At 43.6% G+C, this 26,214-nt stretch overlaps 1 protein-coding gene and 1 pseudogene across 2 annotated transcripts in view; one reads left to right on the top strand and one right to left on the bottom strand.

The window, feature by feature from the left end:
• LOC110170500 (regulator of nonsense transcripts 1-like) overlaps nt 1-19,883 on the bottom strand; it is a 39,025-nt gene extending 19,142 nt beyond the window's left edge. The window contains exons 1-14 of one of the 2 annotated variants that reach the window (XM_020936154.2): nt 19,461-19,883; nt 15,028-15,170; nt 13,993-14,082; nt 13,525-13,692; nt 11,359-11,539; nt 10,969-11,130; nt 9,388-9,487; nt 7,117-7,215; nt 5,587-5,695; nt 4,585-4,744; nt 2,371-2,489; nt 1,569-1,733; nt 1,329-1,443; nt 783-926 (exon numbers count right to left, since the gene is read on the bottom strand). In XM_020936154.2, coding sequence (XP_020791813.1) covers nt 783-926; nt 1,329-1,443; nt 1,569-1,733; nt 2,371-2,489; nt 4,585-4,744; nt 5,587-5,695; nt 7,117-7,215; nt 9,388-9,487; nt 10,969-11,130; nt 11,359-11,539; nt 13,525-13,692; nt 13,993-14,082; nt 15,028-15,170; nt 19,461-19,655 — 1,950 coding nt within the window. In that variant the 5' untranslated portion in view covers nt 19,656-19,883. The remainder of the gene's footprint in view (nt 1-782; nt 927-1,328; nt 1,444-1,568; nt 1,734-2,370; nt 2,490-4,584; nt 4,745-5,586; nt 5,696-7,116; nt 7,216-9,387; nt 9,488-10,968; nt 11,131-11,358; nt 11,540-13,524; nt 13,693-13,992; nt 14,083-15,027; nt 15,171-19,460) is intronic. The other variant, XM_020936155.2, reaches the window with a different exon arrangement.
• Nucleotides 19,884-20,388: 505 nt separating this feature from the next.
• Nucleotides 20,389-25,165, top strand: LOC110170503 (E3 ubiquitin-protein ligase TRIM21-like; annotated as a pseudogene).
• Nucleotides 25,166-26,214: the final 1,049 nt, after the last annotated feature.

Below are 26,214 nucleotides of genomic sequence, written 5' to 3'. Positions count from 1 at the left end.
ATATCACAATAAATATCGCGCGATATCGTGAATTTTCCATGACTTTACGGCTCCTACATGTGTAGAACTGATCAGACTTTTTGGGCTAAATCTGAAATGTTTAACTCTTTCCACTCACCTTATGGTTTGGGATTATAGTTTTTGAACATTCAAAATCCTGTCGGTGCATTTACGTCGTCTCTTTTAAACAAAAGGTGCAAATGTTTGGAAATAATAAGAATAGTATAATGAGAATTTAACAGAATGCTGGAGTTGCATGAAAAGAGACAAAAATTCCATGACTTTTCCAAAACTTCTATTGAATTTACAAATTTCCATGAGTTTTCCAGGATTTCCATGACGTGGGAACTCTGTACATTTGTATAAATATCTAATTGTAATTGCATATTAACTCTGCTTTGCAAGTATAAAAGTCAGGAGTGAATTTTATAATAATTACATAAAAATAATCCTCCATTTCACAATTTTGCAATTTTTTCTAATTCTTGATTAATAAAAACACAAACACTGAGGCATTTTACACCAGGACTAAATACATTTTAACCTAATAAATGCTGAAATAAGGTGAGTGAAAGCTTCTAGAATATTTTAAAAAGTGTATTATTGATGAAATTCAGACGTGACATTTGCAACTCAGGTCAATGAGATTTAACTGTTTTTGTTCTAAAAACGTCTTATTTTGTTTGTGGTTAAGAGTTTATAAAGTCCAGATAACAATTACGATTACACATATTTGACTTAGATTATTTTCTACACGTGTCTGATTGGCCGTAGCTCTGTACCTGTTTGGCCCCGAGCACCACGGGGACCATGCACTCGGGCTCTGTGGCCTGAGTGCTCTCGTCGATCAGAATCGAGCGAAACTGCATCTTGGCCAAACGAGGATCTCCGGCTCCGACGCAGGTGCAGCAGATCACGTCTGCGTTCTGCAAAAACATCACAGCGCCACGTTTAACAAGAAATACAGGTCTTATTTTATTTACACCAGAGAAAAATATGAGGAAATAAACACGACACTCATTACATAAACTGATAAAATGTTGATTTATCCTTCAGTGAACTACAGTAGAGCTGTGAATAAATAAGTAATATTACTACATCAGTTTAAAGTCCCAAACTAGAAATAAAAATGTTCTTTCTGGATTGTTGCTGATACCAGTGTCTGTATTTGTGCATTTGTACATGTAAAGTCATTTTAGATCCTAAATTATGAATCATACCAGGTTCTCCGTTACTTCTGGACATTTTTAAATAATGGAAGTGTCTAACTACAGCCCCCTGGTGCTTTTCTGTACATAACAGAGACCAGCAGAGGGCGGCGTACTCACCATGAGCAGCTCCCTCTCCGCGGTCCTCTTCAGAGCTCTGTATCTCTTCTCGTCAGCGGAGGACAGCTCTCCGGTCTCGTCCTTCAGCTGCTGGAGCTTCTGCAGCTCGGGCATGCTGCAAACACACACACACACAGGGAACAGAAAGAGTTAAAGGGGACGTGTTTAATTCTAAAAGCTTCACAGAGCGCACTTTAACACTCGTCTGTCTCCACGCTGATTGGCCCGTTCCGCTCTCACCTGTCCATGTTGCTGATCTGGTTGTGCAGGGCGAGGAAAGACACCGGGGACTCGATGGCCTCTCTGCTCTTGGCGCACAGACGCACCACCTTCAGTCCAGTTTTGTCGATCTTTTCTGTGAGCTGATCCACGGCGATGTTACTGGGAGCACACACCAGCACCGGCCTGGGACACAGAAGGAGGGACAGAGAGACAGAGGAAAGACAGAGGAGAGACAGAAGAGGGACAGAAGAGGGACAGATGAAGCAGGTCAAAGGAGAGGGACAGAGGAGAGACAGAGGAGAGGGAGAGAGGAGGGAGAGAAGGACAGAGAAAGAGGGACAGAAGAGGGACAGAAGATGGAGAGAGGAGACAGGAGAGGGACAGAAGAGGAGGAACAGAGGAAAGACAGAGGAGAGACAGAAGAGGGACAGATGAAGCAGGACAAAGGAGAGGGACAGAGGAGGAGGGACAGAGGATGGAGAGGGGAGAAAAGAGAGGGACAGAGGAAGGAAAGAGAGGAGGAAAGACAGAGGAGGAGGGACAGAGGATGGAGAGGGGACAAAGGAGAGGGACAGAGGAGAGAGAGGAGGGACAGAAGGACAGAGAAAGAGGGACAGAAGATGGAGAGAGGAGACAGGAGAGGGACAGAGGAGGAGGAACAGAGGAAAGACAGAGGAGGGACAGAGGAAGAGTGAAAGAGGAAAGAGAAAGAGGAGGAGGCAAAGACACAATCATTAAAAATATCCACTAATCTTTCAATAAATGCCTATAGTAAATCCTCCAGCCCAGAGGAGGGGGGTTCTTCTCTCGTGATCCGTACCCGTTGCCCTGGCGCGACAGGTGGTACACGATGGTGGCAGACGTGACAGTTTTGCCGGTTCCTGGAGGTCCCTGGATCAGACTCAGAGGCCTCTGCAGCACCGTCTTCACAGCGTACACCTGCAGGACGACAACACACACGTGAAGAGGGGGATTCAATATTTACTTTAATTAATCATCAATGCATTTATGTCACTATACGCTCCTTCAATCCATATTCAAAACCAATTTAATGTAGTTTTTGAATAGAATCGAGCTGTATAAAACCCCCAAAAGTGCACACTAAACGCCCTTTAACCCTTCCAGACCTAAAGGCAATTTCAGTACATTTGCCCTCGCCTGGATGTTTTTCTTAATTTTGCATTTAAAACTCCCCCTTTAACCTCCGAGGAAGTGTTATACATCCTTTTTTATTCACAATCTGCTGCTGTAGTCGTGTCATATGTCTGTAATTAAAGCTACAGGACCAGAAATACACATGAAAAAACAGAATAAAATTCACTCTCTTCCATACAAAACTAACAGCAAACACGTATAAACAACCTTTTGGACATAAAAAAAATCCTTAATTTAGGGCCTTAGCTACAAAAGTGCAAAATACCAAGTCTGTAAGAAAACAAAAAATATCCTTATTGCCTCAAAACAAAACAAAAAAAGTGCTTTACTGGTGCCAGTCATGGAAAGATCCAGGACACAGAGCCAACTCTTCAAGGGGGAAAAAAAAAGTTTCTATCTATAAGTAGAAGTAGGAGCCAGAACCACACACTCTGACTAAACTTTACAAAGATGAGTGGATCTGGAGCTGTGTCCTGTCTCCCTGACCTCAGAGGACGTGATTGACAGACGGATTAACCAATCATGCTCCGTTTGTGTCAAAAACAAACACGGCTGCTTACAGATAAAAACGGGGAAAACTGAGAAGGAAAAAAGCCAGAGAAACAACGCAGATTTTAGGAGAATTTTAGAGAGAAGTCCTCTGCGTTTGAGAGACACATGCTTCAGATTAGCAGCTGTGTTTGGATACTTGTCTAAAGTTTCGACAGATGTTTTTTTACGCTCTACTGTACCACTGTACCATTACACCTCTGGATTCAAACAGAACGTAGAATCCCTGTGAGTGGTTTGGGGCAGGGGTCTGTACCTGTGAGCGGTTTGGGGTCTGTACCTGTGAGCGGGTCGGGGTCTGTACCTGTGAGCGGGTCTGTACCTGTGAGCGGTTCGGGGTCTGTACCTGTGAGCGGTTCGGGGTCTGTACCTGTGAGCGGTCGGGGTCTGTACCTGTGAGCGGTCGGGGTCTGTACCTGTGAGCGTTCGGGTCTGTACCTGTGAGGTCGGTCTGTACCTGTGAGCGGTTCGGGGTCTGTACCTGTGAGCGGTTCGGGGTCTGTACCTGTGAGCGGTCGGGGTCTGTACCTGTGAGCGGGTCGGGGTCTGTACCTGTGAGCGGTTCGGGGTCTGTACCTGTGAGCGGTTGGGGTCTGTACCTGTGAGCGTCGGGGTCTGTACCTGTGAGCGTTCGGGGTCTGTACCTGTGAGCGTTCGGGGTCTGTACCTGTGAGCGGTTCGGGGTCTGTACCTGTGAGCGGTTCGGGGTCTGTACCTGTGAGCGGTTCGGGGTCTGTACCTGTGAGCGGTTCGGGGTCTGTACCTGTGAGCGGTTCGGGGTCTGTACCTGTGAGCGGTTCGGGGTCTGTACCTGTGAGCGGTTCGGGGTCTGTACCTGTGAGCGGTTCGGGGTCTGTACCTGTGAGCGGTTCGGGGTCTGTACCTGTGAGCGGGTCGGGGTCTGTACCTGTGAGTGGTTCGGGGTCTGTACCTGTGAGCGGTTCGGGGTCTGTACCTGTGAGTGGTTCGGGGTCTGTACCTGTGAGTGGTTCGGGGTCTGTACCTGTGAGCGGTTCGGGTCTGTACCTGTGAGCGGTTCGGGGTCTGTACCTGTGAGCGGTTCGGGGTCTGTACCTGTGAGCGGTTCGGGGTCTGTACCTGTGAGCGGTTCGGGTCTGTACCTGTGAGTGGTTCGGGGTCTGTACCTGTGAGCGGTTCGGGGTCTGTACCTGTGAGGGTCTGTACCTGTGAGTCGGGGTGTACTGTGAGGGTCTGTACCTGTGGTTCGGGTCTGTACCTGTGAGGTTCGGGGTCTGTACCTGTGAGCGGTCGGGGTCTGTACCTGTGAGCGGTTCGGGGTCTGTACCTGTGAGCGGTTCGGGGTCTGTACCTGTGAGTGGTTGAGATCGGGCAGGCCCTGGGCGGTGAAGCGTTTGGGGAGCTGACACTTGATGGTGACGTCCTCCACCTCGTGCCCCAGGAGTTTGTGGTAAATGTACCCGGACACGGACGTCTCGTCCACGGCGAACGTCTTCAGGGCGCTCTGCATCCTGAGAGACGAAGAGGAGGAGGAGGAGAAGTCGACGTGTGTCCAACAACAGAACAGAGTAGCAGCGGTGTTGAGAGTGAAAGTAAAGACTAGTTTTCTCCCATTTTTAAACTGTAGATTTATATATTCACCGGTTTCCTTCCTGGAGTTTGAAATTTGGCGTTTTCAATATTACTAACTAGATAAAGATCATTTTCCTTGACAAGTTCTATTAAAATAAACAACCTCTAGACTAGAATTAAGCATCTCAGAACAAGTGAGTAGAGAATAAATCTGAAAACAATGATGAATAACCTGATACAAGTTTTAAAATCTTGGCCAGAAAGTTGCAGTGCTCTCCTCATGAGACACAGGATTTTTATTTTTTTTTCCAATGATTGTCGTCTAAATCCTTAAGACAAATATTTATTCATAGTGGTCAATTGCAATGAGTCTATTTTAGTTTAATTAAAAAATTAAAAGAACTGGCGACCTATTAAAGAAGCAATTTTTTATTTTTTTATAAGACATTTATTTCGGATATTTGCAGCAGAAACACTAAATGTTGTGGTTTATTGTTCATGCTTACACCAGTTCTGAGCATTAATAATGACGACTGCATTTTTAAATTCAATATTAATAGTGTAATTTGTGTTTTAAGATTAGAAATAATGTTAATATAAAGAAGTTATCAAAAAAGTTGAGTGGAAACTTAAATGAATCGTCCCATCCCCGTTACCAAAACAATCATCTATTATAAGTTCCTTTCCTGTTGTTTTTTTTTTTTTTTTTCCAAATAGTAAAACTTATAAACACAAGCAAAATAATAAAAAAGATGTGAAATATGTATTATAAAAACTGTACCTGTCGAAAGACGTGGACTTCCAGACAAAGTCCACCTGGAAGTTGTGGGTGATGTCGACGGGAGCGTTGGCTCCGCTGCGAAGCTCGATGGCGATTTCATCTCCATAATCTTTACCCAGAGTCAAAGAAACAAACTGTGGATCTGTGAATCTTTACTGAACTAAAAAGTGAAAGGAGCTATTCACTTGAAAACTACTGATCCATGACATCACAAGTTGGAACAGAGCATTTTGAGCTTCGTAGATGTAGATAAACTAATTATACCGTATTTTTCGGACTAGAAGTTGCTCAGGAGTATAAGTCACATGAGCCAAAAAATGCATAATGAAGAAGAAAAAACATACAAGTTGCACCGGACTATAAGTGGCACTTTTTGGGGAAATTTATTTTATAAAATCAGAGACCGGGAACCGTCATTTCAGAATAAAGCACAACAGGGTGAACAGGCGTCTGGTTTGTTAACGTCACATATGAACAGTTCTTCAGATAAACTCTAACATAAACAACAGAACATAAGTTTAACAAACTCACAATCTCACTCCAAATCACTAAATCCACTGAATCCATTGAATTCTTCATCCTCGGTGTCACTTCTAAGCAACTCCGCGCAACTTCGGTGTCACTGAAGCCCACGTTTTGTCATCCAGTGACTTCCAGGAAAGTTGCACGGTGCACGAACGGTTGCCGTGAAGCGGTGTTCTCCATTCCTGCTTTCTGTCAAGTCCCTCACAAGTTTCTCTCTCACTCCAAACTTTCTTTCTGCTGCTCGATTACCGTTTTTGGCTGCATATTTCACGACTTGCAGCAGGACAGCGGCTTTTTCTGCCAGAGACATGCGCAAAAAAACTGATACACAAGCCTAGAGCGCCGTCTGGAGTCTGAAAATTTGAATATACACCGTATTTTCCAGGCTATTAGACGCGCTCTTAAGCCTCTAACCCCATCAAAAAACGACTTCAGTAAACTACAAATTCGCACCACTCACAGCGCACGCAAACACACACGGAGCAGACAGCGACCGCACAGCGAAACACACCCACAGACACACTCATCACTCCACGCCGACGAGGAACGGAACGGAGGAACGAACCGAAAAAGCGAGCGCGACGTGCCGCTTCTAGACACGACTGAACAACTGAGTCACTGCGAACACGCCGACAATCCGTTGGTCCCAGACACACCCTCCCTACACGCCACAACTGAACAAAGCCCAGAGTCACCGTGAACGAACAAACAAAACCACTCACCCATCACACTGTTGTGTTTCCTTTAAAGTCCCACGCGGTTTATCTGTGAAAAAAGCTCGAAAATAGACCATTTAATGACTTATAATAATTTATAATCCAGAGCACCTAATAGCCTGGAAAATACGGTAAGTCAGAGTATAAGTCGCAGGAAACACACAAACCATGAAAAAAAAGTGCCACTTATAGTCCGAAAAATACGGTAGTCAGTTTTGTGTAATATCTGCCCTTTAACCATTCGCCCACTCCTTATCGCGGATTTTAAACTGTAAAACCAAAAGGATACTGTCGGGGACTTTGATGACGTGCCCGATGCCCTTCCACGGGACGCCCAGGTCTCCTTTGTACCTCAGGCAGATCTCGTCTCCCTGCATCAGCCTCATGTCTGAAAAACACGACGACGAGGAGTTAGAAAAAAAAAAAAAGCAGTTTAAGGAGGTGGGGATGTTGCAGTGTTGTAGTGGAATGGTTAGACACACGATAAGCATGCGGGACACAGACCACCAAACACTGAACACACACACACACAGCGGTGCTTTCCAAACATCGACGAGGTAAAAATAAACGTCAATAAATACTTGTAATGTTTGTGAGTACAGCCAAGTATTGTGACTGCTCTTAGATTTACAATGTATGTTTTATAAGTCAGTTCAAAGTGCCAAAATCACAAATTAAAATATTGGATAGGGCTGCGTATCATTAAGAAGTTGCTGATACGTTTTTCGATACAGTGCACTTTCGATTCAATACGATTCAATATATTTTAAATTGATTCGACACGTTTACGTGAAAAACAAAGGCTAAATCGTGGCTGTGCGCACGTATTCGAGTGGTTTTTGTTGTGGATGCAGGGTTCGTTCACGCTAATCCGACTGAAAATGGCTCCAGAGACGGAACGATCTGGTGCCTCCAGCTCCCAAGAAATCATCCGTGTACAGATCTGATCCTTGACTGTGTGGACGCCTGAAAACACTGATACTCTGATGTAGGAGCTCGAGTCTCGTCCTGATTGGACCACGTCACTGTGATTTGCGTCTTCCCGATTCTCTGGGTTCGTGACATCGGTCATGGGACGATATTGCGGGAAAACAGTTTAAACAAACCAGAGACAAACGGGAAACAGCGGAGCTACGACGACTCGCTAGTGCACAGTCCACAAAAAGACTGTTTTTACTCCTGCCATCTTCCTCAGCTTGATATCTGCCGCTGCAACTTCAGACACGGTTATCAGAACATCCCTCTGTCACAGAAAGAACACTCATATTCCACTGAGTCGTGTCCTTTGGTCCGACAGAAGCTGAACCACATCAGCGACACGAGGAAACAGCTGTTTTTTTGAGCGCTCAGTTTATGCAAATGAGTCATGCGGTTTTAAGTTTCGTAAAGCTGTGTGGATAGAGAAGACTTTTGGACACAGAAACGACGTGTCTGGAAGTAAACCATTTCCGATACGGTGATTCGTTTCGGTGTAAACGTTACCTAAAAGTCTACTAAATCGTTTGTGCAAAATTAATATAAAAAAACGCCCATTTTACTCATCAAACTCATGTTTGTTAAAGTCTAAACATGTTTGTAGAGGTTTAAACTTCAGAGTTCGCAGCTTTTCTCCATAAAAATACAATATTTTTATGTTTTTGCGATTAATCGTGCGTCCTTCCCTACTTTGGGGTTAATTTTTTTCCAGCTTTACAACAGCAGCAATAAAATCTGATATTCGAACACCAGTCAAAAGTTTGGACACACCCTCTCATTTAATGTCTTTTTATCACTGCTTACTATTTCCTGCATGTTCTAGACACACAGAAGGCATCAAAAATATGAAGCAAGATATATGGAATTATGTAGTAAAACAACTTTTTCAGTTTATACTCAAATCCTCACAGAATCCGCCATTTGCTTTGTCCACAGAGCTGTAAACCCTTGTCCTTTTCTTCCTAAGATTCTTTATAAAGTTTCCTTAAATGGTTTTCACTTCACAGCTGTGCCTCAGGGTCAAGGCTTTTTTTTAAAGAATCTAAAATATAAAACATGATAAGAGTCCTTTCACTTTCTCGTTTACTACACTCCATACGTGTTAATTCGTAGTTTTGACGCCTTCTGTGAGAATCTACGGAAATAATCACGAAAAAACATGAAGTGAAAAAGTGTATCCAGAGTTTTGACAGATGGTTTTGTGTGTCAAGAATCCAAATGAAAGCTGCATTGTGTAACTTTTCTGGTGGAGGGTCCGTCAGAAGTTTTCTTTTCTCCATGGACATGTTGGTATTAAGTGTCCTCTGTATTTTTGAGAGATAAAAACATCTGTAATTGAATAAATGTAGGTAGAGTGTCTCAGAAAAGCTACACAGTGCATCTTTAAAACACAATCTCGGCCTCTGAAGTGTGACTCTGTTCATATAAACGTGTGGAAAGCAGCGCTGTAGACGGAGACGGAGACAGAGACAGAGACATGCCACAGAGGGGGGGGGGAGGGAGGTAGATGGTCCCGGAGGGGGCATGTGTCCGGGGAGGAGCACGACCACGAAAAGGGCCGCTCCACTCATGCGAAAGGAGGTACCACAGAAGGCAGCACCTGAGTCCGTCTTGGGCAGGGTAAAGTACGCTATGCGCTTTTTGTTCAGACCCAGGTCCCAGCGGATGGTGATGTTGTCTTGGGTCTGCGACACAAAACAGAAAGAACAGAGAAAAAAAAAACACATTATTATGTTTCATTTGTGTTTTTATTTAAAGTCTTTAAAAAATGGTCTTCAGTGCCTTTACCTTGGAATTTTGTGTTTTAAACTTAAATAATTCCTAACTTTAAAAAAAAGACATAAGTGCTCCCCACACTCTGATCTAACAGAGCTCGCCATCTACTGGCAGCACCGGGAAATACACAGCAAAAACATTTTAAGTAATGAAGAACATGTCCAGACATGTTCATCATTCATGGACTTCTACCTATGATGTCACAATCCCAGGGAATTTTAAACCACATGTTTGAACTGCTCATAGGGAAAAGACTTTTTAACAAAGGAGTAAAGAAACCAGAGAATAAAACTCAACACTCCAGGTATGTTTTAGATCAGGAGTTTTCAAATTGGGTGAATATGAGCCTCCGCTTAGAGTAGGTAAAGACAGCTGAGGAGTACTTTTACTCTGGAGTAAATGCATCTGTTGTGTTCCTGGCAATGAGTTTCATTATATATATTTTTAAAATTCTATTTTCATATTTATTTTAAAAGTGCATTCATACGATTTTTGCAACAACAAATAATTTCCAAATTCATGCAGGACTAACTGAGGCAACTTTTAACATCACTGAACATCAGTAGGTCACCAGGACTAAACCAGGATTAAACCAGGACCAGGACTAAACCAGGACTAAACCAGGACTAAACCAGGTCTAAACCAGGACTAAACCAGGACTAAACCAGGTAAACCAGGTCTAAACCAGGACTAAACCAGGACTAAACCAGGACTAAACCAGGTCTAAACCAGGTCTAAACCAGGTAAACCAGGTCTAAACCAGGACTAAACCAGGACCAGGAAACCAGGACTAAACCAGGACTTAAACCAGGTCTAAACCAGGTCTAAACCAGGTAAACCAGGACTAAACCAGGACCTAAACCAGGACTAAACCAGGACTAAACCAGGACTAAACCAGGTCTAAACCAGGACTAAACCAGGTCTAAACCAGGACTAAACCAGGACTAAACCAGGACTAAACAAGGACTAAACCAAGACTAAACCAGGACTAATCTAATAAAATACAGTTGATTCCAACTCCAAATTGTATTATTAATAAAAAGTAAGTACAGAAAAGTGGGTGGAAGTAAGTTAATGATGAGAGAACATGGTTATGACATGGGTGAAATTTAAATTTCCCATAATATGTATGTGAAAACAAAGACATTTGAATGTCCTGACTGCCCCCGTCCCTGCTCGCTCTGTGGGCTGCGTGTCAAACTCTGTGTAGTTCAAACTCTGTAGGTCAAACTCCGTGTGGTTAAAACTCCGTGTGGTTAAAACTCCGTGTGGTTAAAACTCCGTGTGGTTAAAACTCCGTGTGGTTAAAACTCCGTGTGGTTAAAACTCCGTGTGGTTAAAACTCCGTGTGGTTAAAACTCCGTGTGGTTAAATGTGTGTTAAAACAGACCTGAGACTCTTTGAGCTTCTTGTCGTAGTCGGCCTCGTGTTTGACCAGAGGTCCGAACACGTTCTGATACTGATACGCGTCTTCGTATCTGAGCAGAACCTGCTGAGGCTCTTCGTCCACTCCGGGCTTCTCCAGGTCCTCCAGCGACGCCCCGGGGTTATCCTGCAAATACACAGTTTAGGAAATTATTTATACATATTTACGGAAAGTTTTATCTGAAGCCAATGTTGTTTGGAGGTTTTTGGTATCCGTGGAGATTTTTCAGGTTTTGACCACTGCAAACTGTTTACAATGAACCAGCTGTGTTTTTCACATTTTTAAAAACAGTAAACATCAGACACAGAGCCCTTAAGCGGCGTTTTTGTGCGTGTTTGCGAGAGGCGCGTGTACCTTCCACAGTTCCTCCAGCTTGTTGATCTGCTGCGCCGAGATCTGCCGGGCCCTGAGCTGCTCCTGCTCCGACGGGATCTTGACGAGCCACGACAGGAAGCAGCGGTCCTGGATGAGCGGCTGCCACTGGGAGCTGTCCCAGTTGATGTCCTTCAGGGAGCTCTGACTGGCGCAGGGCTGTCTGTGGGGGACACCGGGCTCGGGTTAGAACATGAAACACGTAGATTTCTCACAATATAATAACGAGAAGTAAAAAAAAAAAAAAAAAAAAACCCACAAAGAACTATGTATATACCGCATTTTTTGACACGCGTAATACTTTTCTATAACATCAGCTAAACAGACCACCAACAGAAAAACACATACACCACGTTCGAGTGCAATATGGGCAAAGTGTCTTGCCTAAGGACACAACAACAGTTTGTGCCACTGCTGCCCCCTTGTGGCACCTGATATTTCCTGCTTAGTTGCAGAGATGAGGTATTCTGAAGGAGGCGTGGACTTTTTTTCCTTATATATTTACATTCGCTCTTGGATAAACATTTTTAAAAAGGGTTAAAGGCTGGACAGAGGATTTTCCGAGGAAAGAGAAATACAGCGATGGTTTGTCCTTTTTCAAATATTGCCCATGCGTGACACTACCGCCCTCCTCCTCCATAGTTCCTGAGCAGAAACGCCTCCTCCCACCTTCTCCTTTACGCTAGAAATCACGCTTGTTTACAGCTGCTGCGCGTTCAGAACTGCAGAACGAATCGCTGTTGAAGTTTCCTGTCCAGAAGTAAGTAAGCGACTGACGCGTCTTTAGTCTTTAGATCAGGGGTGTCCAAACTTTTTTCCTCAAGGGCCAAATATGTAAACACAGATGAAGCGGAGGACCGATCAGGGGCCGTAGACTGGAGCTCAGTACAGTGAATAATTAAAATATGGGTGTGTTTAACACGTTTGAATGAGCCATCAGTCTTTTCATGCTAAGATCCTTAAAACCAAACACTAAACATTAAATATTGGATTTATCAAGGTACAGATTCTCAAAAAAAAACTTGAAATAAAAAGTTAATTTCTAACTGATGCAAGATAATTTGGGCCAATTCACCTGGAAGCCTGAGGGCCGAGAAAAAAAGGTGTGAGGGCCGCATTTGGCTCACGGACCATAGTTTGGACATGCCTGCTTTAGACCCTTCATCTTCTTCATCGTCGGAAGGAATCTCTAAGAACCACCTCAGTTTGGCTTTGCTCCTTTTCCCCTTCTCTTCTTCCTTCACCAACCTCAAAAACGAACTTTCTTTTGCGGCGAACTGGTCGTGGATTCTCGTCCACCATCGCGACAAATTTTGTGCAAACAGCGAGGAAGCTACAGTTCGAAAAAGCCGCTAAGAACCGTCGCGTTGGTCGAGTAAACGGCGTCTTGCGTACGCGTAATGTGTCAGAGGCGAACGTAATCCCAGCTGCTAATAGGCGAGTTTCAGCTGACGTCATTGTTATTAAAAACCCGCGTTGCTGCTGGGAAATATTTTGGTCGGAGGCAAGAAACACGGTAGCGTCAAACACAGTGCGTAACCTTGCGTATTTATTTATCCCCGATAATGGTAAATTCCTGCTGCATTATCGGATGCACAAATAGAAGCACGGAAGAAGGAAAATGTCTTTCGTATTCTGAGTGAAAAGAACCGCTAACGGTGAATTAAACGACTTTCAAACATCCGCAGAGCAAACGTAGAAGATCCTAACAAACCGTGGACTCCAACAAGTTCAACAACACATCCAGACTCTTGGAGGTTTTCATCTTTTCTGCTGTGAATGGCCCAGGAGTTTCCACCAAGTCATTGTGGATGTCGCCCAAGTGAATATTTGTCCAGGTAGTTGGAGATTCTGACCAGAAATTTGGTTTGGTCCAGACTCTTTGTCGGGGTTGAAAAGGAGATTTGTCGTCCGTCGATGTTTATGACCAATTTCTGGTCAAATGGTCTTGGGTCCTCTGCCGTTAGAGTGGAGAAATAACCGGGATCAATACCCTTTACGTGCTTTCTCGCTCCATCCGTCATGTTGAATTAGTGTTTCTTGCCGCCGACCAAAATAATTCTCAGCAGCAACGCGCGCTTTTGTCAACAATGAAACTCGCCTACAGATAACGAGGTAGGGAGGAGGGTTCAGAGCCCCGGGTCTGACCTGCAGAGGAGCACCACCACAGAGTCGGCCTTGGCGGGGATGAAGCCGAGCAGGAAGACGTTTCTACAGCCGCAGTTGTAGCACTCGAGCACCGTCTCGCCCAGGGGCCCGTCTTTGTGCAGAGTCACCTCTTTACACTTCGCACGCACCAGGTGGTTCACGATGTGGCTGCGGACACAAAGACAAAAGGAAATGATCATTTAACAGATTAAAAAAAATCTAAGAAAACTGTTTCCTTCTTTAATCCTGTTTAAATAATAATTTAAATATCAAAAAAATGTGTTGATGTGTGAAAATCGTGCAGAACTTTTGGACAGAATTCTCCCAGTGTGATGTTGTCAGTGTGGGACTCGTCATTTACAACACATTTTTCAATCTTTTCTTGGTTTAAAACAATAATCTGTATTTACAACAGGTATCATCCATGTGATTTTTAAGTTTTTTTTAAAGTTCCTCTGCGACACTGACCTCCCGGACGTGTTTCCTCGGCCGTTACAGAACCATTTCTTGCTGGTGTTGCAGTAAACGACGCAGGCCGGGTCGTGGATGCCGCAGTAACTGAAACGTAAACAAACAGAAAAGTTACGGAGGGAGATTACACAAAAGGAAGAGGCAACCTGACGAACCGGACACTTAGATCAACAACACACAACAGCAAACACACAAGGTCTAAAAAAACACAGATATAAAAATATAAAATAAAATAAAAATAATAAAAAATATATACAAAAACAAATATCTATCGAATAAAAAATGTATACAAATAAATAATAATAACAATAAGAAATAAATAATGAAGCATACTAAATACATAAACAATAAATAATTTTTCAAAAGTCACAGTAAAATAACATACAAATGTTTAGGGACAGAAATTTTAAATAAATAATTTAAAAACAATACATATATATATAAAATTTAAAACTAAATAAATAATAATTACAATTATACAATTAAAAAAATTTTAATCTTAAAAAGTCACAGAAATAACACAAACATTTAGGCACAGAAATAAAAAATAAACAATAACAAAAAATAAAATAAAAGAGAATAAAAATAAAAAATAAAAAAAAACAGTAATAAGAACAATTAAAAAAATAATTAAAAATAAATAGAAAATATTTTTTTAAAGTCACAGAAATTCTAACAAATTCTACAAACATTTATTATTGTCTAAATCTACTTTTCCCAATATAGATTACGGTGCCCGCTACAGTCTAAAAACAACCTGGACTTTAAACATCAGCTTCTCTAAATAATTACGGTGTCGATACTGCAAAAAAAAAGCTGGATCTGATATTTGCTCAGCAGATTTCCTGACTGGACATATAAACTGATGTAATGACACTATTTACAGGTCATAATTAGCCCAGAAAGTTTTAACTTATACATAACAATAATGCAACAGTTTTATACAGCGCTTTTCTGGACACTGCTACGCCCCAATAATTTCCCTTTGGATCAATACGTTTATTGATTAAGTCCAAGTGTCAGTTCTTTTACCTGCAGGCGTGCACGGGCAGGTCTTTGGTGTAGTACGCGTCCTCCTCGTCCTCCTCGAAGTTGAGCTCCTGCAGCAGCTGAGTGGTTTTGGCCACAGTGTCGTCCACTCCTCCGTTGTGAAGCCCGTCATCTGGACCGTTCAACTGGAACACAAAACAGAACACAACACAACGCGGGTTAGTTTTAGAAAAGACGTTTTAACTGCGAACTAAAATAACCAAATATATACAGATAAACAAAGCAGAGGAAAACCAGGGAAGTCAAATTTTAACAGAACATCCACCACGAAAACATGATTAGAACTGATACAAACGGGAATATAATACTGTTAAAGCTCCGATATTATGCAAAAATCGACTCTTGTGAGCTTTAAGTCGTCACACACAGACCTGGAGTTGTGTTTTGTTTCATTCACACACGTTTAACGCACAAACCCTGCGCTTTTTAGGCTCTTCTGGAATTGCGTATCTCCACCGAACGAAAGGTAAAAGGAGCCGTTCACTTGAAAACCACAGCGTCGTGACATCACAAGGTGGAGCAGAGCATTTTGAGGTTTGGAGATGTAGAAAAACAAATAATAAAGAGTAACTAAAACATGTGTGAATTAAACAAAACACAACTCAAGGTCTGTAAACATGGGTAAAAGCTCTCAAAAGTCGATTTAGTGTAATATAAGACCTTTAAATTCTACATAATTGTCTGTAGAGATGTGTATTTTAATATTTTTTTAGTTTATAACCTTTTTTTTTAATTATCTGGAAGTTTCAGTGTGTTTAGTGTGACCAGACGTCCCATTTTTGAGCCCGTGTCCCCTCAGATTTACACAAAACCAGTGATTTGTCCCAGTTTTGTACAAGAAATGTCAATTTTTTTGAGCAATCTGATCCCTGCCAACAGCAAAGAGAGACATAAACTGAAATTTGTTTAGATAAAATACAAAAAAGCTGCTAAAAAACGACCAAAACACAAAGAAAATGTGACAATACTGACACAGAGAGCAGAACAATTCTCCTTAATTACGCGCTCGCTTCAGTTTTATTTTTACCGGCCGCCACAAACCGAGAGTGCCCCAGTTTTTTTTTATTTTTAAATTCTGCTCAGCCTAGGTGTGTTTTGTTATTGTAGTCACGTCCGGCTGTTTTATTCGACTCCATTTGTTTTACGTCTGCGGGATTTGAAGAGCTTAAATGGAGTGTGCAGAGTCAGAATGTCAGCAGCACGTTTGACTCACGTAGGAGCACCGCCGCTTCCTCGTGCGACGCTCCGGGACGGCTGCCTCTCAGATAAATCCAACTTCGTAAAACTGAAATTAAACGCGGCACCGCTTTCTTTCTACATTCTCCGCTCCGTGTAACATTCGTTCTTTTGAATTTCAATCAATAACAAAAAACTATAAAACGGGAAAACAGTTTGACATTTCATTTTTCCGTTTCAGCGTCAAACAAAAAACAGATTTTGACCTCGATTTCCAATATTTAATTTAAAGTTTATTTCACCTAACAACAATAAAAAAAAAAAAAAAAAAAAAACAGTTTCGGAGCCAGTGTTTAAATTTTCAGTTTTCAATTTCAATTCTCTCTGGTTTATTTGCTCCGGACGTTCTGCTGCTAGAAGAAAAATCACCTGAAAAATCTTTGCAATTTTGTAAACAAACATGTCGTCTTCTTTTAGAGTGACGCGTTTATTTTCATAATTGTTGAACTCCACGATGAAAAAACGGGAAGCAGCGATAAACTTTTGTTCAGTTGACATTGAGTTCACACTATTATTATTATTTTTATTTATTTTTTTAATAGACCCATGGTTCACTCACAGTGCTCTGGGAACGTTCCGGGTCAAATAAACCAGAGAGAATAAAATATCAGAATTAAAATGTGATTTGAACAAGAAGCCTGGCTTAAAAAAGGACCAGTGGCTCGACATTATAGAAGAAATATACTCCGTGGAACGACCGACACTTTTTCTACGTCTCAAAGGACATTTCTTCATTAAAAACTGGACAAAACGGTTGAAATATAAACCAAAAAAGAGACTTGACTTCTATATCCTTATAACAATGGAACAGTGCCCCAAGTTTTTGTTTTTGTATTTATTTGTTTGTTTCTCAAAACTTGAAAAACTGAATAAATAAAAAGTTTTAAAAAATATATATATATGTGTGTGATTTGAAATAAACTTTAAATCAAATATTGTAAATAGAGCTCGAAATCTGCTTTTTTGTTTGACACTAAAACGTTAAAATGAAATCACAACCTGTTCTCCTGTTTTCTTGTTTGTTGTTGTTCTCAATTGAAATTCAAAAGAACCGACGGCACACGGACCTTCCCCCTGCAGAGCGTGCGGTTCAGCGGGTTGTTTTCGCGACGTTATGAAACCGCGAGGCGTAGAGTGACCAGATTTTCAAAATAAAAAGCTGGCACGTCCCTGGTTTGTGGAGGTTGGTAATAATAAAGTTGTGAAACGGGTGTGGGACTGAGGAAAACTGTTCTGCACTTGACACTAATGTGAGTCAGTAGAGTCACATTTAGAGGGGTGCAAAAATATAAAAATAAAAATATCAGTCTATCGTATAGTTTAATGTGATGATACAGTATCGATATCGTGGGCAGTATTTTTTGGTATATTTTACTAAATTATTTGGTTACAGCTACAGTTTGGTTGCTTGTTTAGAGGAAGGAAACTAATTTGAGAGACATTTTCACTGTTTTGATGATTAAAATGTGACAAAAAGTGGTTTAACAAAGACTTTTAGTATCACAGACATGATTTAGTGTTTATTTTTTTATTGAACTGTATCGTATCGAATTGAAATATATTGTATCGACTCAAAAGATCACTGTATCGAGGTTTGTATCGTATCTCAAACTACTTCTTCTCACATTCTTTTTGCGTTTTGGTCATTTTTAAGCAACTTTTCGGTTGTTTATTATTTATACTACTTATTTAGAATTTATTATTGCCATTTATATTTTTTCTCTTTGTTATTATATGATATTGTGACGTGTGAGCTCCTGTGACAAAATAATTTCGCTTGTGGATCAATAAAAGTTTGTCTATGTGTAAGTTCATACGTCTCTTTACTGTTGGCAGGTGTCAGATTGGTCAAAAATAGAGACACTTGGGACATTTCTTGTACAAATCTGGGACAAATCAACAGTGTTGGGGAGTAACATTACATGAACCGGAGTTATGTACAAATTATGAGTAACTCTATTCAGTTACAGTTACTGTTTCAGTGAGTGGTAATTGGATTACAGTTACTTTGTTGAAATAAATGGATTACACGGAGGTATTTTCCTGTTTTCACATTTTGGGCTAAATCAGGACTAAACCAGGTCTAAACCAGGACTAAAACCAGGTCTAAATTAGAGCTAAACAAGATCTAAACCAGGACTAAACCAGGTCTAAAACCAGGTCTAAACTAGAGCTAAACTAGATCTAAACCAGGACTAAACCAGGTGTAAGACCAGGTGTAAGACCAGGACTAAAACCAGGTCTAAACTAGAGCTAAACTAGATCTAAACCAGGACTAAACCAAGACTAAACCAAGTCTAAACCAGGACTAAATCAGGTCTAAACCAGGACTAAACCAGGTCTAAACCAGGACTAAACCAGGTCTAAACCAGGACTAAATCAGGTCTAAAACCAGGACTAAATCAGGTCTAAACCAGGACTAAATCAGGACTAAACCAGGACTAAACCATGCTGCGTGGCTGTGTTTCTTCTTCTATCAATAATATTTTTAATTTGGTCAAGAAAAGTCTGGGCTTTTTATTTTCTTTTATCAGACAAAACTTCTTATGTTACGATTCCCTCGTCTTTGTTTCTCTACAGCAAATCAAGTAATCCAAAGTATTCAGATTACATTACTCACTTTAAGTAATTTAATGGATTCTGTTACAAACTACATTTTGGGGTGTGTAATCTGTAATCTGTAGGGGATTACATTTTAAAAGTCACCTTCCCAACACTGCAAATCAATAGTTTTGGATAAATCTGCTGCGACAGGGGGGACACTGGGTTCAAAACCGAGACTGTCCCGGGTAAACAGGGACGTGCGGTGACAGCGGCGAGGCTCAAATCTGCATCTCCAAACTCCCCAAGTGAAGTGCTAACATGCCGCCAACAGTCCCGCATGAGCCCGAAGTAAAGCTCAAAAACTACAGCCGAACCCGTAAACACGCGTCACTGAACACGGAGCGGGTCTTACGCAGCTGCAGTCTGTCTTTGATTGACTCCAAAACGACAGAAAATAGACTTTAACCAGAGTTGTGGCGCGTTAACGTGGTGCTAGCAGCGTTAGCCTGGCGCTGCTCCGTGTTTCCAGTAATAGCGGGTTAGCATTTTAGCATTAGCCTAGCCTGTGCTAACGGTGCTAACGGTGCTAACGGCGCTAACATCACGGGGTTTACGGGGAAACGGAAGCCACAGACCTGCGCGTCCAGCTGGCCCTGCGCGTGGCCCTGCGTGTGGCCCTGCGTGTGGCCCGGGCCCTGGCTCTGGCTCGGCAGGGTGAAGTCGGTGAAGTCGTACTCGGAGCCCTGCGTGTCCGCTCCGATCAGCTCCGCTTCCTCCGTGTCCAGGAAGGTGAGCGTCTGCGAGCTCGGCCCGTACGCCTCCACACTCATGTCGGCTCAACTTTCGCTTCTTTCTCGGGACTTCGTCGGGGTCAGATCTTTCTCCTCGCGTGTACTGAACCGTCTCCTCGTCGCTCGGAGACAAACGGCGCGTCTTTGTTTCAAACCCAAACAGAAGATGCGACGTACGAACGGAACCAGAACCAGGAGCGAAGAGCGCAGCACAGCGCGACGCGACGCTCGGTGCGTCTGACGTCACGTGTGCGTGCGTGTGTGTGACGCCGTGACGTGGGCCGGAGATCCTCCGCGCGAGAGGAGGAGGAGGAGGAGGAGGAGGAGGAGGGGGGGGGGGGGTCACGCAGAGGCTCTTCCGGGACCTGCCTCTGCTCCTGTCTGCACCTGTCTGCTCCTGTCTGAACCTGTCTGCTCCTGTCTGCCTGCTCCTGTCTGCTCCTGCCTGCTCCTGTCTGCCCTGTCTGCTCCTGTCTGAACCTGTCTGCTCCTGCCCTGCTCTGCCTGCACCTGTCTGCTCCTGCCTGCCCTGCCTGCACCTGTCTGCTCCTGTCTGAACCTGTCTGCTCCTGCTGCTCCTGCCTGCACCTGCCTGCTCTGCTCCTGTCTGCTGCTCCTGCCTGCTCCTGTCTGCTCCTGCCTGCACCTGTCTGCTCCTGTCTGAACCTGTCTGAACCTGCCTGCTGCCTGTCTGCACTGTGTCTGCTCCTGTCTGCTCCTGTCTGCCTGCCTGCACCTGTCTGCTCCTGTCTGCTGCCTGCCTGCTCCTGTCTGAACCTGTCTGCTCCTGTCTGCACCTGCCTGCTCCTGTCTGAACCTGCCTGCTCCTGTCTGCACCTGTCTGCTCCTGTAGAATACAATAGAATAGAACTACTTTTATTGTCACTATTCACATCCATGACGAGTGTGAACACGCGCGTGGGACACTTACAACGCAGAACAAAAGAAAAATAGAATAAATAAATAAATATGTAGAACAAGTGCAAGACAAAAAAGACTGGGACCCAAGACTATAAACCTCAGTCAAGCACAATATTGCACTGTGTTAAATATTAATTATTGCACTCAGTAAAAATAAATAAATAAATAATAATAATAATAATATAGCACTGTACTAAAATATCTGCACCTGTCTGCACCTGCCTGCACCTGTCCGCCCCTCTGACCCTGCACCTGTCTGCTCCTCCAGACTCTGCTCCTGTTTGCTCCTGTCTGTACCTGTCTGCTCCTTTGTCTTTGCACCTGTCTGCTCCTGTCCTGTCTCCAGAGGGACTTGTTTTGTTTATTCTAAAATTTGTTTTTTATTTTGTTTTACAATATCAAATGAGTTAACTAATAGAATTTAGTGATTTACATATTTTGTGTTTGTGGTTTAGTCCGTGGGGCCTGTGGGGGATGTGGGTGGTACAGCAGGACCAGAGAGCATCTGGGTGGACCTGTGGTTTTTACCAGTCACAGGAGGCTGAACATTTGCCAAAAAAGGACAGAATGGACAGAATGACTGAACATGGACACTTGTCTGTTGCTGTTCACATGTAAATAAAGACACACCTCAGACACACCCTGGCACTGGCACACGACAGGTCCAGCCTGGACCTCAGAGTCATGTGAGAGAAAGTGACGAGCGCTGACTGCACAAACATCTGAGGCTCTCAAAACTCTGTCTGTGGATTGAACCTCCAACGCGTCTCCACTGAGGGGCTCTGCACTGACACGGTACTGTGCTTCATGTTATTTATTTTATTTACATACAAATATGACACTGTATGATATGAATATAATATAACTTTGTGTTCAGATGTTACACAATAAGAATATACAATTACATAAATACAGGTTTATATAACATCAGTTCATTGCAGTTGTCTCGATTTAAATAGTTTTTACTTATATTATTTACATAGATTTATTAAAATTGCCTTTTTTTCAAGAAGTCAGTGGAGTGAGATCGTTTTTATTCAAATGTTTAAAATGTTTGTCTTGAAATTAAAAAGATTGAAGATTGATTTACAAATAAATCGAAACATTTCCTACACAGTTCCTTGAATTGTCGCTCAGACATGTATTTGCTGCAGTCTGTTCTTCTTTCTTGAGTTTACTGTTGGACTGAGTCCAGTCATGTGCTCAGATCAGGTTTATCTGGTCTTCTCTATCTGATGTTGTTGGACAGTGTGCTGTGTAGACTCTTCAGAGCTTTAAGGCTTAGGGACGCCATTTTGAGGACCAGACAGTAGTGTTCATATGCAGAATGACAAGCCACGACAATGAGCGGTGATACAGATAGAGCACACTGCCGGTCAGTATTTTTAAATACTGTGTTTTTCTCCTATGGAGAAATGTGTCCTCTACATTTGACCAAACCTTCTACCTGCTGCTGGAAAAACTCAAGCCCAATTTATGGTCGTGCATAAAATCATCCACGTCACGATGCAGAGTCTGTGTCGCCGTGAACCCCGTCCGCAGTCGGTCGATGTGCACGTCTGAAATTTTCTAACTACGTGTCGAACCGACGCAAAGGATAACAGCTGTGATTGGTCGTCTCTGCATCTGCTCTACAGACATTTGTGGTACTCTGCTTTCCTGCTTCATTTTGTTTACACGAACGCCAGTTTTAAATCTATTAATCAAAAACGACAGCGACAAGGCGACAGCAGCAGTGAGCGCTGAGTCGACACAGAACTGTCATTCAGTGTTCAGGAGCAGGTGATCAGAATGACCCACGTCCAGGTCCAAGCCAAGACATGGATCAGGGCTCTTTAAGTTCAAGGTGTTGGTCAGTGTCTGGTCCAGAATCTGGTCCAGAGTCTGGTCCAGAGTCTGGTCCAGAGTCTGGTTCAGTGTCTGGTCAGAGTCTGGTCCAGAGTCTGGTTCAGTGTCTGGTTCAGAGTCTGGTTCAGTGTCTGGTTCAGAGTCTGGTCCAGTCTGGTTCAGTCTGGTTCAGAGTCTGGTTCAGTGTCTGGTTCAGAGTCTGGTTCAGTGTCTGGTCCAGAGTCTGGTCCAGAGTCTGGTCCAGAGTCTGGTTCAGAGTCTGGTCAGAGTCTGGTTCAGAGTCTGGTCCAGAGTCTGGTCCAGAGTCTGGTCCAGAGTCTGGTTCAGAGTCTGGTCCAGAGTCTGGTTCAGTGTCTGGTCCAGAGTCTGGTCCAGAGTCTGGTCCAGAGTCTGGTTCAGAGTCTGGTCGAGTGTCTGGTCCAGTGTCTGGTCCAGAGTCTGGTCCAGTGTCTGGTCCAGTGTCTGGTCCAGAGTCTGGTCCAGAGTCTGGTCCAGAGTCTGGTCCAGTGTCTGGTCCAGTGTCTGGTCCAGAGTCTGGTCCAGTGTCTGGTCCAGAGTCTGGTCCAGAGTTGGCCATATCATATCATGTTAAATATCCATGTGTTCTGTTTCAGACATGTCCTCCAGTAGAGACAGAAGTTCTGAGGAGACGTTCCTGTGCTCCATTTGTCTGGAGGTCTTCTCTGAGCCAGTGTCCATTCCATGTGGACACAGTTTTTGCAAACGCTGCATTTCTCGGACCTGGGACACTGACAGGTTCTACAAATGTCCTTTGTGCAACAGGAGTTACAACACAAAACCTGAGCTCAGTGTGAACATTCTGCTCCTGGAGATGGTCTCTCAGTTTAAACTAGAGGTTGAAAAGTCTCAGTCACAAGTGTCCAAACCTGGAGAGGTGCAGTGTGACGTGTGCTCTGAGCCCAAACTGAAGGCCCTCAAGTCCTGCCTGGTGTGTCTGTCCTCCTTCTGTGAGAGCCACCTCCAGCCTCATCTCACAGTCTCTGGGCTGAAAAAACACCAGCTGATGGAGCCTGTGGAAAAACCTGGAAGACAGGATGTGTCCCACACACCAGCGCCCCCTGGAGCTCTTCTGTGCCACTGACCAGAGCTGCGTCTGTACCATGTGTGTCCCTCAAAAGCACAAGAACCATGAGCTGTTGTCTCTGGAGGAGGCGTGTGAGCGCAGGAGGTCCTCTCTGCTGCAGACTCAGGTTCAGAGCCAGCACATGGTGGAGCAGAGGAGGCAGAAGATCCTAGAGATCGAGAGTTTCCTGGAGCTGAGTGAGACAGAGGCCCTCAGAGAGAGGGCTGCGGGGCTGCAGGTCTTCACTGCTCTCGTGCAGTTTGTTCAGAGGAGTATGGACCTCTTCTTAGAGGAGCTCCAGGAGAAGCAGAGCCGGAGCCACAGACGAGCCCAGGATCTGCTGCAGCGGCTGAAGCAGGAGATCTGTGATCTGGAGCAGAGCAGCGCTGAGGCCCAACGTCTCTCACGCTCTCATGACCCCCTCCACTTTCTACAGCGCTGCCCTGCACTCACGCCCCCTGCTGGGCTTAAGGAGTGGAGCAGTGTGAGCTCTGAGCTGGAGACATGTGAGGGCAGTGTGGCCCGGGCTCTGTCTGAGCTGGAGAACAGTCTCCCTCAGGAGTTTAATAAGCACTTTGAACAACTGCCTTTAAGATATGATCTCGTCAGAGTGCAGGTGGAGGTGACTCTGGACCCAGACACGGCTCATCCTGGTCTCGTTCTGTCTAAAGATCTCAAACAGGTTCATCACAGTGGTGTGAGGAAGAAGATCCCAGACTCTCCTCTGAGGTTTGATCCTTGTCCTTGTGCTTTAGGAAAACAGAGTTTCTCTTCAGGCAGGTTTTACTTCGAGGTTCAGGTCAAAGAGAAAACACACTGGGATTTAGGAGTGGCTCACGAGTCCATCAACAGGAAGGGAAAGATCAGTCTGAGCCCTAAAAATGGATTCTGGAGCATTAGACTGAAAAACAAACATGAATATAAAGCCTGTGCAGATCCTCCCGTCCACCTGTCTCCTCAGAGAGCTCCTCAGAAGGTCGGGGTGTTTGTGGACTATGGAAAGGGTCTGGTCTCCTTTTATGATGCAGATTCTGCAGATCTCCTCTACTCCTTCAGTGGCTGCTGCTTCAGGGAGAAGCTGCTTCCATATTTCAGCCCTGGTTTGAATCATGGAGGATCAAACTCTGCTCCTCTGGTCCTCACTGCACTCGAGCGAGGCAAAGATCGGCAGAAATAAATCAGTAGTGGAAAGATTGTTTGTGTGGTCAAACATGGAACTACCACGTTAACAAATCCTCATCAAAAACACGGGTCTAGATGTCATCCATGCATGTTTCAGTAATGTAGCGATCTTTCTTGAGGCTCTATTCGAACTGTCCTTTTGGCTTGAAAAATGATCCTGTGCAAGGCTCCGCCCACAATCCTATTTCACCCACGCTCCTACATGGTAATTTTTCATAAATATACAAAAGCAAGATACAAAACATTACACTAAAACTCGATAAAGCTGAGCTCCCTGTGCAGTAGTTTTTAGATCGTGTTGTGTTCTGAAGGGGGAGTAAGTTAGTGTGGAAAGCAAAGGGAGGGGAGACTCGTATTAAACATGTTTTGGGTGAATATAGCATTTTCAAAACAAAAGGTAACATGGTGATCTAAATAGTTTTTGTGAATTTTGTTTTTTGAGGTTTTTTTTGTTTTCTTTTTTGCTTTTTGTATCCTCACTGTTTTTGTTTTGTAATAAAACACATCAGACATTTACAGGAGTCCAGTCCTTTTTATTTATTGGAGATTCTTGTCACAAAGCACCAGAAGAGTCACTCTGAGGTAGGTTTAAAGACCGGACCTTTCAGACGATGTTCTGCTCTGATCCGGGAACGTTTAAGGCCTTTAATAATGAGACGAACCCACAGGAGAACGAGACAAACCCAGAGGAGAACGAGACGAACCCACAGGAGAACGAGACGAACCCACAGGAGAACGAGACGAACCCAGAGGAGAACGAGACGAACCCACAGGAGAACGAGACGAACCCAGAGGAGAACGAGACGAACCCACAGGAGAACGAGACGAACCCACAGGAGAACGAGACGAACCCAGAGGAGAACGAGACGAACCCACAGGAGAACGAGACGAACCCACAGGAGAACGAGACGAACCCACAGGAGAACGAGACGAACCCACAGGAGAACGAGACGAACCCACAGGAGAACGAGACGAACCCACAGGAGAAGGCACGAGAGAGGAACCCAGATCAGCACAGACTCCACAAAGTCCGGTCTTGTACAGTGTGAGAACATTACAAAAACATGATTGGCACTTCCTGATCAGCACAGAGGAAAAGAAACATGTATAATAATAAAAAACCTCCGTGAAGTTGCCCCCCCCCATCAAACTCACACCTACACAAAAACTATGTCCTTCGTTTGTGCTGCAAAAAGTTTCATTGGTGTAATTCTGGTTCTTAAGCAGCGGTGTGGAGTAACAGATTACACGTACCAGAGTAATCAGAGTACAAATGATGAGTAACTGTATTCAGTTACAGTTACTGTTTCAGTGAGTGATAATTGGATTACAGTTACTTTGTTGAAATAAATGGATTACATGACGGTATTTTCCTGTTTTCACATTTGGGGCTATGTCCCCTTTTTTTTTCTCAGTAATTCTACTCATTGCCGGACATTAAACCAGGGCTAAACCAGGATTAAACCAGGTCTAAAACAGGATTTAGCAGGTCTAAAACCAGGTCTAAAACCAGGTCAAAAACAGGATTTAGCAGGTCAAAAACCAGGTCTAAACCAGGTCTAA

This window comes from Boleophthalmus pectinirostris, unplaced genomic scaffold, assembly GCF_026225935.1.
Source record: "Boleophthalmus pectinirostris isolate CB_2022bp ecotype Guang Dong unplaced genomic scaffold, ASM2622593v1 HiC_scaffold_7, whole genome shotgun sequence".
In the NCBI taxonomy this organism is placed as follows: Eukaryota; Metazoa; Chordata; class Actinopteri; order Gobiiformes; family Gobiidae; genus Boleophthalmus; species Boleophthalmus pectinirostris.
Note: the sequence above shows the minus strand (reverse complement) of the source record. Positions and strands in the feature narration are given on the sequence as shown.